The sequence below is a fragment of the Scaptodrosophila lebanonensis genome, unplaced genomic scaffold (genome assembly GCF_003285725.1).
Source record: "Scaptodrosophila lebanonensis strain 11010-0011.00,11010-0021.00 unplaced genomic scaffold, SlebRS2 tig00000001-arrow-pilon, whole genome shotgun sequence".
NCBI classification, from domain to species: domain Eukaryota; kingdom Metazoa; phylum Arthropoda; class Insecta; order Diptera; family Drosophilidae; genus Scaptodrosophila; species Scaptodrosophila lebanonensis.
The window spans coordinates 24,215,131-24,234,016 of NW_022060529.1; the positions used below are offsets into that span (position 1 = coordinate 24,215,131).

The 18,886-nt window shown below is 38.6% G+C and overlaps 3 protein-coding genes across 3 annotated transcripts in view; 2 read left to right on the plus strand and 1 right to left on the minus strand.

Moving 5' to 3' along the window:
• Positions 1-837: 837 nt before the first annotated feature.
• LOC115634363 overlaps positions 838-18,886 on the minus strand; it is a 52,397-nt gene continuing 34,348 nt past the window's right edge. Inside the window, exons 4-8 of the mRNA XM_030532025.1 lie at positions 17,238-17,323; positions 7,645-7,752; positions 5,972-6,031; positions 1,522-1,593; positions 838-1,443 (exon numbers count right to left, since the gene is read on the minus strand). Of these exons, the coding sequence (XP_030387885.1) occupies positions 946-1,443; positions 1,522-1,593; positions 5,972-6,031; positions 7,645-7,752; positions 17,238-17,323 (824 nt within the window). The 3' untranslated portion in view covers positions 838-945. The remainder of the gene's footprint in view (positions 1,444-1,521; positions 1,594-5,971; positions 6,032-7,644; positions 7,753-17,237; positions 17,324-18,886) is intronic.
• LOC115634364 lies at positions 3,534-4,547 on the plus strand. Its single transcript, XM_030532026.1, has 3 exons — positions 3,534-3,820; positions 3,879-4,055; positions 4,123-4,547. Exons 1-3 carry the CDS (start codon positions 3,596-3,598, stop codon positions 4,375-4,377), a joined length of 657 nt encoding a protein of 218 aa, XP_030387886.1. The 5' UTR covers positions 3,534-3,595; the 3' UTR covers positions 4,378-4,547.
• LOC115634362 (4-coumarate--CoA ligase 1-like) lies at positions 13,203-15,255 on the plus strand. The gene is made up of 5 exons (XM_030532023.1): positions 13,203-13,394; positions 13,453-13,660; positions 13,718-13,910; positions 14,056-14,172; positions 14,238-15,255. Exons 1-5 carry the CDS (start codon positions 13,254-13,256, stop codon positions 15,190-15,192), a joined length of 1,614 nt encoding a protein of 537 aa, XP_030387883.1. The 5' UTR covers positions 13,203-13,253; the 3' UTR covers positions 15,193-15,255.

Consider the following 18,886-nt stretch of genomic DNA (forward strand, 5'->3'; position numbering starts at 1 on the left):
ATGATTATTGTTTTGATGCTATTCTTGTTCTATCCTCATTTATGCTCTAATAGGCATACTAGTATGGTTTATTTACAAACTATGGATAACGCGTGTTTAAATATATTTAAAATGTAAATATTTTATTACTTGTATTTATGTCTGATTTACAAAATAGTTTCAATGTGGCAGAAAAGCATTTCTCTCAACAAAACTCTAATAACTAATATTTATTATTAGTTGGTTCGTTTTGACATTTTTAGAGTAACTTACATAATTTAAGCTAAAAGTTGTCCAGGACGAGTTCTAAATAATATATTTATAATCAGTGGAAGGTAGTCGGGAAATGAAAAAAAGTAGCTTGGGGGTCATTAAAGCCACCGTACGAATACTGAATACTTTTATGCGATTAATAAGAATAGTATATTCCTAGGGACTTATATATTTTTATAGTATTTGTTAGACATGGAATTACATTTACATTAAAGCTTTTTCTTGCGTTTGGTTACCCATATGTAATAAACATTAAACTTGTTCTATACGGAAGTTTTTGTACACGGCCTCTGGCAAGGGTCATGGAGCAATCACCAAGGTCTACCTTCGCTTGTTCCCCACATTTTCCTATAGAAATATGGCAACTTGTGCGTAGACCTCCACAGCCACCAATAGGCCCATGAGGAGCGCATTTACAGCGCAGTAGACGCGTCGCAATGGACGTCGGCGTTGACGCTGACCACCACATTGGCCTGAACGGTGCGATTGCTTGCCATGCAGGTCGCCGTACAGATACTGGCCCGGGTCTGAGCTGGCACTGGCATCATCGCTGGTGCTGGTGGTGTCGCTGTCGGTGCTGCTGCTGCTACTGCTGCTGCTGCTTTCGCTGCTGACGCTGTAGTCGTCATCTTCTTCGGTCTGCTGCACAGCGGCACATCCATTTGTTGCAACTCCAATGCATGGCGGCCAATGTCAAACCGACGCCAGCGACGAACTGCTGTCATAGGCCACCAACAGAGAATCGTTCTCATCGCTGCCACTGCCCGCACTGCGCTCCGACTCATTGATTACCTCCAGCTGGGTTTGGGGACGGGATATTTTATATTTGTTGTGTCGCTTGTTGATCAGCACGCTGCGTATGTTGTTGTTGGTGCGCGAGCGGCGCGCCTTCTGAGATCGAGTTGGTGCTCCCAGCATTCTGCAGTCGGCTGCATCGTGTTGCTCCTGTTGCAGCTGGCCCTGCTCATCATCGTCATCCTCATCGTAATAGTCGCAGTAGTCATCGTAGTCGTAGCCCACCGCGTCATCATCGTCGTCCTCATCATCCTCGTCGTCCAGGTCGAAGTCGAAAATAGCGCAGCAGCCGCTGTCTAGATCACTATAGCGACGGTTCTTGGCTCGCTTGCTCTTCTGTGGGTTGCTGTGTGTGCTGACGCTCTTGTAGATGGGAGCAAAGATGGTGGTCTTGGCCTGCAGAACAAATGGATGGTCACGATTTAAGAGAAGCCACTTCACAGCTCCTCCCAGCATTTCCGTTACTCAACTCACCTCGGGGCCGCGCCAGGTAATGCCCGAGCGCACCAGGTTGTAAAAGCGCAGCACTCCCCACATGGCCAGCACCTGAAAGTAAAAGCATAAACAACAATTAAGTGCCGTAAATTCTATTTAGCCTGCATATACGGAGTTCCACTTCATTACACACACGCGTATGCCTCAATGCCGTTGCAGTTTTATTTTTATGTCTCTCCATTGATGTTAATGGACTTTTTTTGTAATTAAATTATTTATGTATTACATTTATCGATCAAAACCTCACCCCAGCGACAATAGCGGTGGACAAACGCACAATTCTTGCATATTCGCAAAGCCATAAATCGGGTTTTGGAAAATTTGTTGCGTAGCAACAAGTTGCATGCACATACTTGTATGTACAAAGATTGCAAGTATTTTCAAAGACTGTGAATTTTAAATAATCAAGTTTTGAGAGGGTTTTTCTTTTTGTATTTGAGTCCTTTATTTACATTACATGATATACATACACACATAATTATTATTTATTTATATTTATGTTAACAAACATTGCCTGTCTACATGGAAAAGAATATACATAAAAAATTATTTTAAAAACCCTTTAAGCTCAGAAAGCCTAAGTAGGAGAGATCTAAAATAATTACAATAGTATCTAATAAACGCCTTTCGACTAGGCATGCCCCGGCTCACAGCCAAGTGTGATCAGATGCGTCAATAGATCTACCAATATAAAAATAAAGAACTTAACAGAGAAGCTCACAATTAATTAATTAATTAAAAAAGAAGGACTTATTTTTGAACAGACTCAATTCGATCCTGTTGCGTTTTGTACTGCGGACACGGAACGCCCTTGTTCTTGTTTATTTAGAAGAAATGTGCAGATTGAGGTTCAATTTGAGATCAAAAAGTACTCTACGATTTTCGACAGTAAAAATACGTTGCAATAATTCCTTGTCAATCGTAATCATAAATGAAAAGGTGACTAGATGAGGTCTGGATCGATGAAAAGAAATCAGCTTGCTTTTAGAGCAGTTAAGGCACCTTAATTGGTGAACCAAGCACCATCGAAAGATGGAACGAGCTTCACATCATCAGCATACATCAGTTTGTGAGAATGTGACAAGATATGATATACATACTATAGTACATACGAGTATACCTACTGCTATAAGAAATTTGAAACTAACTACTTGTATATAATGTTCGACCATTAAGTACCTGGAACAGAAAACTTTATACATACATACATATACATTCATATATAAATCTTTGTTAGTTTTTAATAATATAATAATATATAATAATAATATTTGCTGTACAGCGACTTACGAATTCGTGTATCTTTAGGCAACAGGGAACTACACATCTTAAGAGCAAATAATATATGATCTGCAAAATGGACATCACTATATTTCATATATTTCACTACTTATCCACATACAAATATGATTACTTCAAAAGTACTCCTTTATTATTTAAATTAAAACTGGTTTGTTTATTTATACTTATTATCTTAAATTTGTACGTTTGCGTCAACCCTAAAAATGAATCTAATGAAATCGGTCTTGATCCTATGTACAATTCTGAGTTATAATTGGATCAGAAATTAAATTGTTGAGTTTTTTATATAAATTTCAATTTAATATAATGTGGACATATGTGGTTTGGGATAATATAGGAAAGTGTAGACCCAATAAGCGATAAGCTTAACGCTAAGGACGATAGCGGAATTTCCTTAAACAGTGAAGTAGCGCATTAGCTTTAACTTAGTGGAGTTCTTTGGATATCTGCAATAAACATAAGTAACACGAGTGAATGGATTTTCCCGATTTCAGCCATATATATGAATAAAATGAATAAAAGCTAAGACAGCAGAATCCCTCTTCTTCCTCTTTGAATATTTGATGTTTTTGTGTAGAATTTTTGAACGCATGCAACAAATTTTAGTTGTAATGTTGTCGATTGAGGTAGATTTGATTCATCGATCAACGCAAAATTTGTTGTCTGCTCACAGTTTCAATTTAAAAAAAAATTAATAGTCAATTACTTTTTGGCAGTTTAGAATTTTCCAAATATTCTTACCATCTCCATCATGTTCCAATTGGTACCTTTTGAGCACCAGTTGTGTCTATTGGGAAGTTCTTTTGATGTGATTGCAGACGCCTGCAAGAGCACCGACTCAATAGGGCTAGTTTCGTTGATTCAGGGGCCCCGCTTACGCTATTGGAAGCGTTATCTAGTCAGCTGTTGTCAAGGCGAGCCCGCCTGCTACTCCTTGCTGTACTGGATGCTGTTCGTACTAAGCTTGTATGGCGCGGTATGAGTATTCGGAGCCTTAAGTTTTCCTACCTTTTCATTTTTTGTTTATCGCACAGCTCCAGAGCATGTACGCATTTGCGGCTTACTTTTTTACCGAGGACCCCAAGAGACTGACAATGTGGTATAATCACCGATTCTATATAATACCCCGTCGTCTAGCCCGTCAGCTGCGCTATGTGAGCGCATTTGTGTCGATTAATGCATGGCTTTTACTGGCCTACGCGACAGTTTTCGTAAGTACTCTATACCCTGGCCTTACTTTATCCACATCGACATAAATTTCTGACGATTTGTACCTAGGTTTCACCCCCTCATATGGTGCCCTGGCTGTGCGTCTTTGGCGGCATCTTTATATGCCGTTTAATAGGATTCTGTAAGGAGATTTGCTGTGGCGCTGTGCATGATCGAAAGATTGAATCATTCGTTGGTCTGGCAATTACTCTCCTGACCATTGGGTTTGTTCACCGCTCCATGCTGGCTTTCCAAGTCTCACTACAGACTCATAAACGTGAGGTTTTAATGCTGTGGAAACCTCTGATGGTGGGGGTCAAATAGGATGCAGTTGAAATAAGCACTGATGTACGTATTAAGTGGATCGTGATAAAATATTTGGAAATTTCAGGAGCAACACATTCCCACTAAAGTTGTTATAATGATTTTATCTGATACCAAAATAGATCGCATTATAAGGGCTTTCAGAAAAATTGTATCTGAAGGCGAATGCATTTGTTATGTAAACTTTACTTGCAGGTCTACTTATCTTTGCTGGGCTAAGTATTTTTCGCTTTTATACTTTGTACCTGAAAGGTACAAAAGTACATAAAGTTTAAGATAAGCTAGAAAATGTAAGAGGCAGAAGGAGAAGTGGCAAGTCCCACAAACTATACGTGTATATATTCAGCATGATAAGACAAATCGTATGAACACCTAGATCTCAGAGACTATAAAAGATAGAGCCAAATTGTTGCACACAGATGCCTTATAAGTGGATAAAAGAGTAAATTATGCTTGTGCTATCCGGATATACTTGTATACTTTATATGTACTTTGTGGGCTCTCTTTTTCTGCGTGTTACATACATTCTCAGTAATCCATTTGGGTGCTGGGTATACTATTTATTTTATTTATTTAATTTAATAAATCAACAAATTGTGCTTTCGATACATATTTAAAAACTATGATTTGTTTTATATTATATTTTAAAATATTATAAATTAAAATAAAGATTTGTAATAATATTACGTTATAATTTCAACTCAAAAGACAAAAAGGCCTAAGAAAAAACTGTACAATAACGTCTATTAATTACATGTGACCCATGATTACGGAGACATATAGTTTGCGTTGTAATACTTGTATGTATATAAAATCCTACTCCGTTTAATATCTAATCGATATATATTTTGCTTAAATATGTTTGATAAACAATATTTGGCTTTACCAATTATACCATTTTATGTAAACTTTCCTACGTTTTAAATATCTGGTTTGTCGATATACGTTCATGTGACTTGGAGCACAGGATAGCGATTTTTATCAATACTAATATTATCATTAAACAATTGCACAAAACTAAAATGTTCGTTTGTTTCCACGAACTTATGGGCTTATTTACATGCAAATTAATTTAAAAAAGGATAATTTAAATTTATTTTTCCCTCTGCAAAATGCTTGCTTTTTGATGATTTAGTATTTTATTTCCTTTTATTGACATTTTGTGTTTTTATCGCAGCTGTCATGGACTGTCCAAGCAGTCAATAATTTGTTACGCATTGTTCATTCCACCCACATGCCAACTTGTTATACCCTATATTCGAAGGGTAAAACAGGCATGGCTGGAAATTGGAGCGTGGCAACACAAATCAATGTAAAATGGCAATCCGTCAGCAGGCATTGATTTCTTCTTCTTTTCGCAGGCGCATATAAGACACCGGCTACAGGGTATTTGAGTAGGGGCTTGCTTGAGCATAACATTCTCTCGTGTTTTCTTTGTTAATGTAGTGGTTTAATATTTTATAGCATGCTTTTAGGGCGCGTTTTTATTGGGCCGCTTTTCAAGTGATAAGGCGGAGAGCAAATTCACACCCACACACACCCACACACACCCACACGCACACAGTCACACAGAAAGAAAAACTTTGCTACTTACATTGATAAATGCGCGAGCTATGAAAAAGGCCACCTCTGCCTTGCACATGGCATCGAACTGCTGCAAAGCGTAAAATATGGAAAACTTTATTAAATAAATTAGAGCGTATTTAATTTATAAGTGCAGTACAGGTGCTTAAAAAGAACTGCTAACAACGAAACTCAAAGTGCGGATAAAGTGGCGCCTTGACAATAGAGAGCTCGGACTCGGTTCAGACAACTTTCGACAACTTCCGACTACTGAGCGGCAGCCTTTGGCATGCAAATTAAAGTTGAAGTCATTAAAGCTGCCCGAAACTGTCTGAAAAAAGAGGGAACTCACACAACGTAAAAGTTTTGGCAAGGAAACCAAAGCAAAAAACATGAATTTTTACCTCGCAATTGCAATAAATTATGCATGAGGCGACAATTTTGTAACAGACAACAATAACAAAAAACAAAAAAACAGTAGTAACGGTTTCGTTCTAATAGAAAAAGCCACAAAAAACAAATGTCGTAGACAAATAAATTCCCCAGTTTGTGTTTTTGTTTTTTTGTCGCCGCAAAAACTGGAAACGTTACACGAGCTGGGCCACAAAAAAAGTGGCACAGCAAATGCCCCAGTCAGTGAGTGTATCTATGCATATGTTTGTATGTGCAAAAGGGGGATCCGGGTTGTAGATGTTCTGGGCTAGTACTTGTATCTGGTACGCCAACTACACGCGCTTTGTGTTGCTTTGACTTTGTGTTGCGTTGGAATAAAGTGCTTAGCCTAGAGTATTCTTTGTCCTTCAGTCGGTCATAGGGGTTGCTGCCCTTTATTTAGTCCGGCAACAGTTCAAAGGAAGCCGCCAACTCACTTGTGCTTCAGAGCTATCGAGCTCATAAGTGTGAACATGCACGATTAAAGATTGGTATAGGGATGGATAGGATCGGGGTAGCCCCAATAAACACGCGAGAACATCCTATTTTGGAATCAAAATTAGTACTCATATATAGTACATTTAGTGGACCAATATTTGATAAATTAAAGCAGCACTATCTAGCAAAACGGTTTTAAGTTAAAGTTCTTCTGGCTGAATACCTGCTTTTTTTTTTTAAAAAGGATCAAAGGGCACATTTCATATCAATAAAAACTACCTGGACTATGCAAGGTTAAGCGAAGCTACTTAAAAGTTACATAATTGAAGTATTTCTTTGGTAATGCTCGGTAATGCTAAAATACGATAGTCAGTTTTTAAGCTAGCTTTTTTTCAGCTTATACTAAGTTTCTGGCTAAATCAGCTACTTAACTGTTATTAGAGGGAAAGGTATTCAGTTGCCGCCTACGACGAAACTCTGTCTCAACTCTCTACGCGTTTTTGCATAAAAAACACTTAAACACATGTAACGGATTCGTTCCCTTTCTGCTTTGTTTTACATTTCCCCCGGCGTAACGAAAGGAACTCGTTGTCCTCTTTGTCACTGTACTCGTGGGCTTTTGTAATTTATTTGTGTTGTGCTATCGCCTTGTTTTGTTTCCAATTGATTTATGTCAATGCGGAGTAACTATTGATAGGAGCGCCGGCGTGGGCGCATCGGGATGGAACCGAGCGTTTTTTCATTAAACAAATGGCCTGAAGCTAAGCATCTGAAATATGCAACAAATCCCCAGGCTTTCTGTGGCGCGGAGATTGCTGAGGTCCGTGCACTTACCTTATTCACATGATCGCGTAAGACATTCGAGTAAACCATGGCGACAGCTTCCAAAGCCATAAAGGTGATATAACCGATTATCCAGGGTACAATTAGGCCGGGGTTTTCCTAAAGTGAAGAAGGAGAAAAGAACAAAACACAGCTTGGTTAAAAACTGTACAAGTAATCACAAAACAAATCGATGAAAGCAATTTTACACCTTTTGCCAACAAAATGGCGGTATTGATTTCGTGGCGTACTACAATATAAAATATTTTATGGTCTATATACGTATGCGCATATGGGTGTGGTGTAAATTCGCGTATTTGGGCTTGTGAATGCGTTTATGTGGGTGTGTATGTGTGCTGTAATTTATCTCACCATTGTGTAAACCTCTGATTGGATTTTCAGCGCTTTTTCGCGTGCGGCTTCGCGAGTCGTTGGTGGCTGGCTGATGCTCCCTGCACTTCTGTTCCTGACATTATTCGCCGCACAATTTGCAGCAGCCCGAGGTTTTTAATATTTATTTAGCAGTTAACGCTCTCGACTTTGTTCGCACACACTGGTTGTGTCTGAGCTAAGTTTGCTAAATTGGGTTCACAGACAATGAATGTTGTGATGGAGTTTGAATTCAATTAAAAATGTGTAGCTGCTCCCATTTATATTCCGAGTCTGCATTTATACTTGTATAATAAATCGACCATTGGAATAAGCAAACACATTTCTGACAGCAGTGTGCATACAAAGTGCACTTTTTATTGAGAAATTGAGATTAGTATTGAATAGTTCATGGAATATCATTGCAAGATTGTCGAGTTTTAAAACAAAACTCTACATACGCTTCTTATTGTTGTTTCCAACCGTACGGTATTTGCTTTATTTTTATACCCTGTACCCAAAGGGTACAAGGGTATATTAGTTTTGTGCGAGTGCACATGGAACACACAGAAGGAGGCTTGGTAGACCCCACAAAGTATATATATTCTTGATCAGCATGACAAGCCGAGTCGATATAGCCATGTCCGTCTGTCCGTCTGTCCGTCTGTCTGTCCGTCTGTCTGTCCGTCTGTCTGTCTGTATGAACGCAAGGATCTCCGAAAGTATAAGAGCTAGAATAATCAAACTTGGTATACAGATTCTCCTGAGACCGAGAAAGGACGAGTTTGTTCATTTTTTCTGATCCACCCCCCACTCCCCCCCTATTAACGATTTTCTATACCTCCCGTAATTCTTGGAATTTTGAACTAAAATTTGGTAGTCACATTAGGTTAGTTATTATATAACCGTATACCAAGTCTCATTATGATAGAATGATCGGAAAGAAAGTTATAGCCATATAACCAGGCCCAATGCACACATACATACATATGTACAAGTACACAAACACGCATAAGGCACGATTCTGATGTAAATGTAAATGTATGTATGCATGCATGGAATATTTTATATTTAATTTAGTTAATTAATTAAATTAATTTAGTTAATTAATTAAATTAATTTAGTTAATTAATTAAATTTAATTAATTAATTAATTTAATTACTTTTTTGTGGGGTGGTACAGGGTATTTAAGAGTTGAGCCTGCTCAACTTTAGCATTCCTTTCTTGTTATAGTTCGAAGGGTTATGGGGTATACTATAATTTCTAAACTCCAAATGTAGGTAGGTAGGTCGGAGCGGCAGCCAGGGTATGCACCCCGACTCACTTAGGCCTTGGAGATTGGCCCGTTGTGATACCGCATGGACAAGTCTACTTCCCAAAATACTCGTGTTTGGCAGCTGCCTGGATGAACTTGAAGATGTCTATCGGCTTCTTGTTTGCTAGTGCCGATATATTTGGTAGGAGGCTCGATATCCCTATGGCCTGGGACCCAAATGAGGTATATAGAGAGCTGTGTTGCCATCTCGTGAAGAGATTTGCGACAGTTCTGTACTGACGTCGAGTTCGACGTGATGGCGTTAAGGGATTTTATAGCCGCTTGGCTGTCCGAGTAAATGCAGATTTCTCTGGTATATGTGGCTGGGCTTGGCAGTATAAGAAGAGCTTCTTGAATGGCTATTACTTCCGCCTGGAACACACTGCAGTGATCCGGTAGCCTGAAGGCTTTTCTGATTCCGAGTTCTTCGCAGAAGACACCCCCGCCTACGCGGTTGTCCAGCTTAGAACCGTCTGTATATATTTTGATGGAATTGGTTGGGCCTGGCGAGCCGAAGTTCCAATCTTCCCTAGAGGGAATGATGGTGTGGAAAGGAGTAAGTGGATACTCCTCTGCGATGAAGTGGTCAGTGACTAATGGGATATTGTCATTTCCCCTCAGAATTTTGGCATGGCCAAAGCATTCTTCTGACCACTGGTTTGTTTCTCTCATGCGAAGAGCCGCCAGCGTGGCGTTCATTTTTCCCATGAGGTGTATTGGGAGTATTCCCAGAATTGCATCTAGTGCATCACACTCCAAATGTATGTAACAGATAAAAATTTACGAGCATATATGGCGAGACAAATCCGTCTGTCCATCTCTTCGGGTGAGTAAGGGACACTAATCTTATCAATGCAAAATTATAGTAACTAAATCTGTTACCTATATTATACAAGTATAGCTGATTGGTAAAACAGAATTCAGTTCAGTTGAACGCCTATCGCGTTGAAAACGGTGGGTTCAGAGTATCCGAAAGTCGGGCTGGTACGATTTAAACGTTCATCTCGTTTTCAGGTGGGCTCTGTTTCATTTCCATCGTAGTTTGGCCTAAAATCAACTGTATCTTCATCAAAATCATTCAGTAAAAAGTGCGACACTTTTTGAAGTCTTGCTTGTGGTAAAAAAAGGAAATCGAGTCTTCGGTGCTTGTTAGCCAAATTAACTTTATGGTTCCCGAAAGACCTAGAAGATCTTTTGTTCCCTTAAGCCTCCATCGCTCTACCACCAACTACGCTTTGCGCAAAAAAAAATCTTTTTGAGCTGGGAAACTTGATCTACTTGTAAACAGCCTGCGCTCCTTGCATAGAATGCAATAATATGTATATAATAATGCAGTAATATATCCATTATTACGATTAAGGTTGGTACGATCGTATAGACACAAGAAGTCTTGTTGCAAAAATACAGATCCACTAGCATGGTTCTGTTAAATTTTATATTTTTCTTCATAAGGAAATATCTTTCTCCCGTAGACATTATTATCTCCTTCCCATTCAGTTTAATATGTTCATATGTGCTGATTTGATTGTCGAGCCAAACGGCTCCTAAAAAAACTGTTTTACTCGTATTTATGCCTTGTAAAACAAATTTTAACATTGAAGAGATCGTTAATCACTTTTGATAACACTATCTACTTGCTCGTAGAGGTATTAACAATGCCTTTTGCAAACGCGTAAAGCTCATATGTTTTGCTTATTTTTGTTTTCCTGCATATTCGAAAGTGCTATCTTGATCAGCACGTCACTACGTCGGGAAATAGCCATGCCAAGTTGACAAGAATTCAAGGTCCAAATTAACCTCTCCTACACCCTATACTAATATTGTTTACGTTATGATATCATTATAGAAGAAAAAGCATAGGAACTAAGAAGCAATATTTTATGTTATATACAACTAGATTAATTTGGGTGCGATTTTAATTATATGTTCTATGTGTGCGATGAAGCATGGCTGCGCTGCGTTCCCCTTAATAATTGAATCGAATTTGTGTACTCTGTATAGGAAATGTGCAAGAGTATTAGATTTGCAGGAGGTGAAAAATGTAACAGGCAGAAGCAAGCTTGGCAGACCCCATAAAATATATACAAGTATATTCTTCATCAGCATGACAAGACAAGGCGATCTATGTCTTTCCGTCCGGACGGACGGTATATACAATTTCGGTATATATAACAATTTCGTTACAATTATTTTTTTAAGTTTCTTCAAATTCCATAATACTAATTCTCTTATTCTATATACATCTGCCTTTACCTTTTCCACTTGTTATATATTTTTGCTGCGTACTGAAAATTTTAAGTTGTTTTTGGTATGCACCACATTTATGAACATCATATTATGTTCAGTCCATCTGGCTATTTTAATTACTATTCGTCACACATTTTTAACGTTTTCGATCTGTCATGGAAACATGATAAACATACTTTTTCGCTTCAAAAGATATTTAATACTAATACTAATTTCATACCGAATGTTACATAACTCGTTAGATGAAATATAAGTAAGAAATGTTTCTAATGAAAAAATAGATGGTGCAGCCACATTGTAGTTTATTCTCTTACTAATAAAACAAAACAAGAAGAACAATTGTTTAAAACTTTTATATGCCATTGACATAATTTTGCCATTGAGAAACAAGAGTTTGCACATTCCACAACAAAGTTTGTTATAGAAATACTTGTAGAACGAATAGAACGGATTTTTATTGTTTATTCAGCATTCGAAGCAAAATACAGAAAAAAATAAAAATGGCGGAAATATTTAAATTTAATCACTGTATACTCTGTTATTGTTGGTTATCAAATGAAAACCACCCAGACATCTAGCCTGCTAAAATACGAGAATTTGAATAAAAATATAAAAACAAAAAAGCAAAAGGGAGTATACAATATTTTTTTAAAAATATTTTGTTTTCATTTTAGAGCCTTAATTTGATATAAAAATTGTATATGGATTTGAAGGCAGTCAATGCTATTTGGAATAGTGTTAAAAATAATGTTTCGAATTGGTATAGTTTCTGAGTTAATGGTATTTTTGTAACTTATTTTTAACTGCTTTAACAAAACTTCCTGATTTTCGGCGCAAAGATGAGATTTTTTCTCTTCTCTTCTCTTTGTTTCCATTGAAGCTAAATTATAGGTTTTTTAATTCTATGACTGAAACATATTTAAAATGTCACGTAATATTATGAAATGCAAATAAACCATAAACAATTGATGAGGTCGTTCATAAACGCAACCAATACTCGTAACAAGTGGAATCGCTTTTAAAAGAAATTGCTAATTTAGTATGAAATTAACAGGCAACTAAAGTACAAGATTTAAAACACAAGTCAGGCAATAATATGGTTGAAGGCATTCAAGTTTCGTGATTGCTCGTCATATGCAATGGCTATGTACTTACATTTTTTTGGGTATTTGGGCCACCTGGTACCAACTTTACTATAATTTCTATTTTTAAGACTAAGGAAATCAAATTGGTGCAGTGTTGTAGGGTATCGGATGTTTTGCGAATTCACTGCCTTAAGTGTTCTTGATTTGATTTGATTAGTATACGAGTATATTAATATGGCCATATGGAGCTACTGTGCATTATCGCCAGAGATTACGTAGCCACCATGGGAATATGGCTAATCGAGGTTTGTCATTTAATATTAATGATAAGTTAATATACTTGTGTATTGATAGTGCGCCCTTAGCTTTTGTTTTAATGAACACCGTTTCCTGGCGACTATGTATTACTTGGCACGATTCGCGTGATTTAAACTTCTTTGTGTGATAGTGATAAGGAATATCGCGGATTTTCACAATGAAACTACAGCAGGTGTGGCTACCATTGATATTAGTGATTTCATTGCTCTATGACAGTGCACACAGAATTGGGCAGAGGCAGCTCTTTATTGTGGACTAGTGATTGGTTCTATTGCGTAACGACAAAATGTTTGATATACCAACCACCTACGATGCGAAGAATAGGATCTGGAGTGGCGCAAAACGCAGCTCCATTTACGGAGAAGACGTTTCTGTTGGCCGATTGATATTTAACGCAATGAAGAACTGGCCGAAGAATGTTTTTCAGGTGTGTCAGAAGTTTCAATGTACCACCAACTATGGGGTTACTTCAAGTTTTCTTGCAGATATATGACACCGAAGATGTTAAGGTGACTAATGGGGAAGGTCTGGCGTGGGCTATCCGCCTAGCACAGCACTTCAAGAAGCGTGGCCTCAACCATACAGACGTAATCGGCATCGCCGCAAAAAATACTACATATGTAATGCCTTTGGGAGTGGCCTGTCTAATGAACACGACACCCTTCCATTCCATTAATCCGATGCTGGATGAAGGTTTGTTTGGCCCGACCTTTAAAGGGAAAAATAATTAAAGGACTCTATTCGCTTCAGACACCCTACGGCACATTTTCAAGATAACTAAACCGACGCTCATTTTCTGTGATGGTCAGGAATATGCAAAGGTTTACGCTGCTACTACATCGCCTACTTGGAAACCTGAAATATATACTCTGACAGATCCCATCATAGGAGTGCCAACAATTGAAAGTCTTTTGACTCCCACCACAACCGAAATGTTCTACTCGTAAGTGAGATAAGCATGCTTGTTCTACATGTATTCCGATAGCACGATGCTTGTAGATAGTTCTTTATCGCATTAAATGCTAATCGGTCAGCGTTGTGACTTCATAGTCGAAGCTATTTATTTTATATATATCTTTTTCCCCCAGACCCGAACCTCTTAAGTCTGGCGCCGAACAAACTATGGCCATTCTATGCTCTTCCGGCACCACAGGTCTGCCCAAGGCGGTCTGCATGTCCAACAGCACTTTGATTCCGGAAAATGTGTATGCTTGAATCAGCTCCATCGATTTTAAAATGTATATTTAACTGAATTAACCATTCCTTGTAGACCGATCACCAGCGAGACAGTGATTTTTGTGCAGAGCGGCTTGGATTGGATCACAGGTCTGTGGGCGTTCGTTGCCAGCACCCTCATTGGTTGCACTCGTATCATAACGAGTCAGCCTTTTAATCCTGAATATTTCATAAAGTTGGTTAACAAGTACAAAATCAGCTATGCAGTACTTCCGCCTCGATATCTGGCCGCATTAACGACGTGTCCCGATGCCACACCAGAGGCCTTAGCTCCGATTCGCATGATGAGCTATGGCGGAGGCATGGCATCAGTGGCTACAATGGAACGGGCTCGGGAGCTATGCAAGGGCGCCATCTTCACCTGTGCCTACGCCATGACAGAGGTGGGTGGCATTACGGTGAACATCGGTCTGAGCAATGCCTCGTCGGCTGGCAAGCCATCGGCGGGCATTAAAATTCGGATTGTGGACGAAAATGGCAAGAGTCTGCCCCACAACGAGGTGGGCGAAATATATGTGCATACCTCCCAGACATGGAACGGCTACTACGGTAATCCCCTTGAGTCGCGACGCATGCAAGATTACGAAGGTTGGTTTCACACGGGCGACCTAGGTTACTTCGACGATCGGAACTATTTGTATATTGTCGATCGCAAGAAGGAGATTCTGAAGTACCAAGGTCTGCACTACTGGCCAACCGAGATCGAGAACGTCATTGCCGAACTGCAGCAGGTGCAGGATGTCTGTGTAGTGGGCGTGTATGATGAACGGCATGGCGATGCCGCCGGTGCTTTGGTGGTCAAGAGGCAGGGTTCCACAATAAGTGCGCGCGACATCGAGGAGCACGTGGCGAAGCGATTGACTGGGATACAGAAACAATTAAACGCTGGGGTCCGTTTCACGGACAAACTGCCAACCAACGTGAATGGAAAAGTGGTACGCAAAGCAGCACGAGAGGTGTTTGTTGCTCAAAATGGAGCAGCGGTGTGATGTCTACGTATTATGTTAAATTCCTTATAATAACTGCCTAATAAAATCTGATAACGTTGGAAATCACTTGGGATTAGTCAAATTCTTTAGAGGCAGAGGGATGTATGTAACAACAATAAAAGAATAAACTCGTCCTGCTTTTGGAAAAGCAGACATGTCTGGTATCTGTTGCTCGAACCGATTTAGAAATCCAGCTGCTGAATAAGAAAGGTAGAAGGACCGGCGAAAGGATTGGCGGATAAATGGTTAGATGCTCCGGTTAATCACAGAAATGTTGTAAAATATGATTTTTGAGTTGTCACACAAAAAGCGTTTACTCGAATTTGATTTAGTCCAAAAAATTAGCTAAAACTTTTAAGTACGAATTGCGTACAAATCATGCTCCCCTTATTCGCAAAATATGTTTAGCTTATTTCTTGAATCATTCTTTTGCATCAAATGGCATTGAAGGTTATATAAAATTGCAGAAATTAAAATTAATGTCTATTAAAATGTGTTTACAATTAAAAGCAAATTATTTTGCCCAAGGGCGTACGCAGGGGGGGGGGAGGGGGCTACAAAAAAGTTTGCCATAAAAAGTCGACCACACGCTCATTATTATGGCGCTCTATTTCGCTTTAAAATGAAACTGAGTTGGGTTTGTTGAAGTTCTTTCATTGATCATATGCATAAACTATTATTTAATGAAAATTTTAATTTTTTGGCTCCCCCCTTTGGTAAGAGCTGCGTACGCCCTTGATTTTGCCTGTGTCAACCATACAATCTGAAAACTATAGTTGTACTAATGGAGTAAAGATATAATAAAAAAAAGCCCAATAGCGTGCTCGAAGTACATTTATGGCTCTTATATAACTCCCAAGTGTTGAAAACTTTCAACAACGCAGTCATTACGATTATAACATATAGTTTTTAATGGCAGAGGGATTACTTGAATTTATAAGAAAGTGGATTGCATATTAGGATTGACTAAAGGAATTTATTGCATTTACAAGAAGGTAGATTGATTGTTCTCTAGTTTTTTTGTAATTTAAAATATTTCAAGGATACAAAAAGCCCTGTGTTGTGCAATTATAGAGTGGCGGTAAGATATTAAGCTTGAATCCTATAGAGCAGTTATCAAATGGATAACACTTGTTAATAAATCCGTACGAGTCGTATGAAACCTTTTTTAATTATTTAAATATACCATAAATAAATATTGTTTTATAAATGTATGCAAATATGATCAGCAGTCACGACTTGTCTCCCATCTCCCGAAAGGCAACTGCAATTAATGTAGAATACATACTACAAGTATGTGAAGAATAATTTGGTCGGTTAAAGTCGCGGGCTCAGTTTCTGTTGTTTTCCTATTCTTGGCTTGGTTGTGGCTCGATGTCGAAATTAAAAAATTCCACACATTGCGCGCTTATCGCTCGTTTCTCGGCTCTCGGTGCTAGTCGTTTGGGCCCTAATCTTTGCGTCATGTGTCGCCGGCAGCGGCAGCCAGCGAGGGGCCCAATTGTGTGACAAATTGTCTACATTTCAGCCACTGTCAATGGCATTTTTTTGGGCAACCCTTGCATGCCTGAACAACACGCCGTTTGGCGGCCGGATCCGTGCCTGAAGTCTGATGCCTGATGCTGGCACGCCAGAGCTGTCATTTGGCATTGTGTTTTGTTTTTATTTTGTATTTGTATTTGTATTTTTGCTGAGCCATGGTATAGTATAGTACGAGCTTGTGATGCTTGCCTATGGCTGGCGTTGCGTAATTTACATTTGAATGCGCTTTGTTTGCTTTGCTGTAAACATTTTAGGCACGAAATGCGCATAATTTCGCATATTTGACTTGAAGTTATTTGATGTGTGAGCGTCATGTATGGGTGTATGGGTGCATTGATGTGTGTGTGCGTGTGTGTGCTTGTCGTTATTTGTTCTTTCAAGCTCACGTGACTGCGCGAGTGAGTGTGCATGTAAATGTGTTGTGCAATTTTGTAAAACGCCACAAGCTCTTAATCAAACACCCGACATATGTACAAATATGTATGTACTTGCATGTAACTTACCCGACATATGCCAAATATCAACACAATGCTCAGCAAAATCATGGACATTTGTGTGCCAATTATGGCAAAATATGCAATTTGTACACCTGCGGAAGATGAAAGAGAAAAAGCGACAGTTATCACATGTGCCACACTTGTTTATTTTATATAAATATTCATGCGCATACATGTTTAACATACATATGTATAGGATGTTAAAGTGTATTAAGTAGTATGTATGTGAGTTTGTTTTCAGGCTGGCGTGGGTTAATTAGGTGAGCCGCAACCAAAATAATTCATAGATGGAGTACCGCCATACTCAGTATCTCACGATTCGTTTCTCCTCGATGTAACTCACTCTAGTTTCTTATTTTAAAGCTACTGAGTTATGGGGCTGCATCGACTGACCCCTCAAATAGATATCTCTTTAACGGATGATGAACTACGCTTCTTTTCCTTTGAACCGTTTATTGGTTTTGACTTTCCGCAAATACCAACCTCATACATATATGTTATTCAATAAAAAAGTGCTTGTTGGAACCTCGCTTGAGCATTTTTTTCCCTACTCCACCATTACTACATACTTTTTTATGCAAATTCATACCACTATGTGTCTCTTTGTTTTTTAAAGTATTCACATAGTCTATCCCTCTCCGGCGAGATGCGAGGTGGTTCGAGAATTTTGCCACAAAGGCGATGCTAAAGACGGTAAAGGTACAAAGGTTTTTTTGAAAGCAATAAAAGTTAAAGTGGGAAGTAGACTCTTTTCTAGCATTATTGTTCCTATTTTAATACTCTGTAGATGAAAAGTATAAGAGTATAGTATAGTAATGTCTTCTGCCAACTGAAGAAGGCGTGGCAGATCCCACAAAGTATGTATACCTATTCTTGATCAGCATGACAAGACGAGTAGATCTAGCCCTGTCTGCCAGTCCATCTGTATGAGCACCTGGAGACTAACAGAATGAAACACCAAATTCTTGAAACGCATTTGTTTTATTTTTTGATACACATGCCATTTGTATAATCTCTTCCAGTGGCTCACAGCTTATTCGACCCAATCTGTATGAGCTTAACGCCATAAAAATACGAACCTTTAGATTCAGACAAACAAATTGCTCAAAAGTGCTGAAGATCTTGTCGTAAAGGACACTTTTCGCTTTTACCAAGTCAATGATACAAAGCACACGACCGGAATTGTGCGAGCTTGGAGTACTTGTATATGGAACTGTCCCCACTTTATGGAACCGCCGGCACAGTCACCAGATATTAATGTAATTGAAAGTTTGTGGCCGATTTTGGATATGAATATTCGGAAAAGAAATATATCCGACAAAAATGACCTAAAAGCTGCACTTGCTGAGGAATGGGCAAGGATCTCTCCGGAAACGGCAAGAAAATTAGTGGAGTCGATGTTTTAGGCAGTAAAAGTAGTTGAAGACCAACAGGGATGTCATACTAAGTATTAAAATATCGAAGTTGTTCCTTAATTTGGTATTTTGTCAATACTTTTTAAGGTGGGTCGAATAAGCTGTGACATTGAATTATTGAATTTTTTGATTTTGTTTTTTAAATAAAAAAGGTTAAAATAAATAAAAAATGAAGTCATTATTCATTAGTTTAAATATTAATCTACGATTCTGCGTTTAATTTTTATTGATATCTGTTTT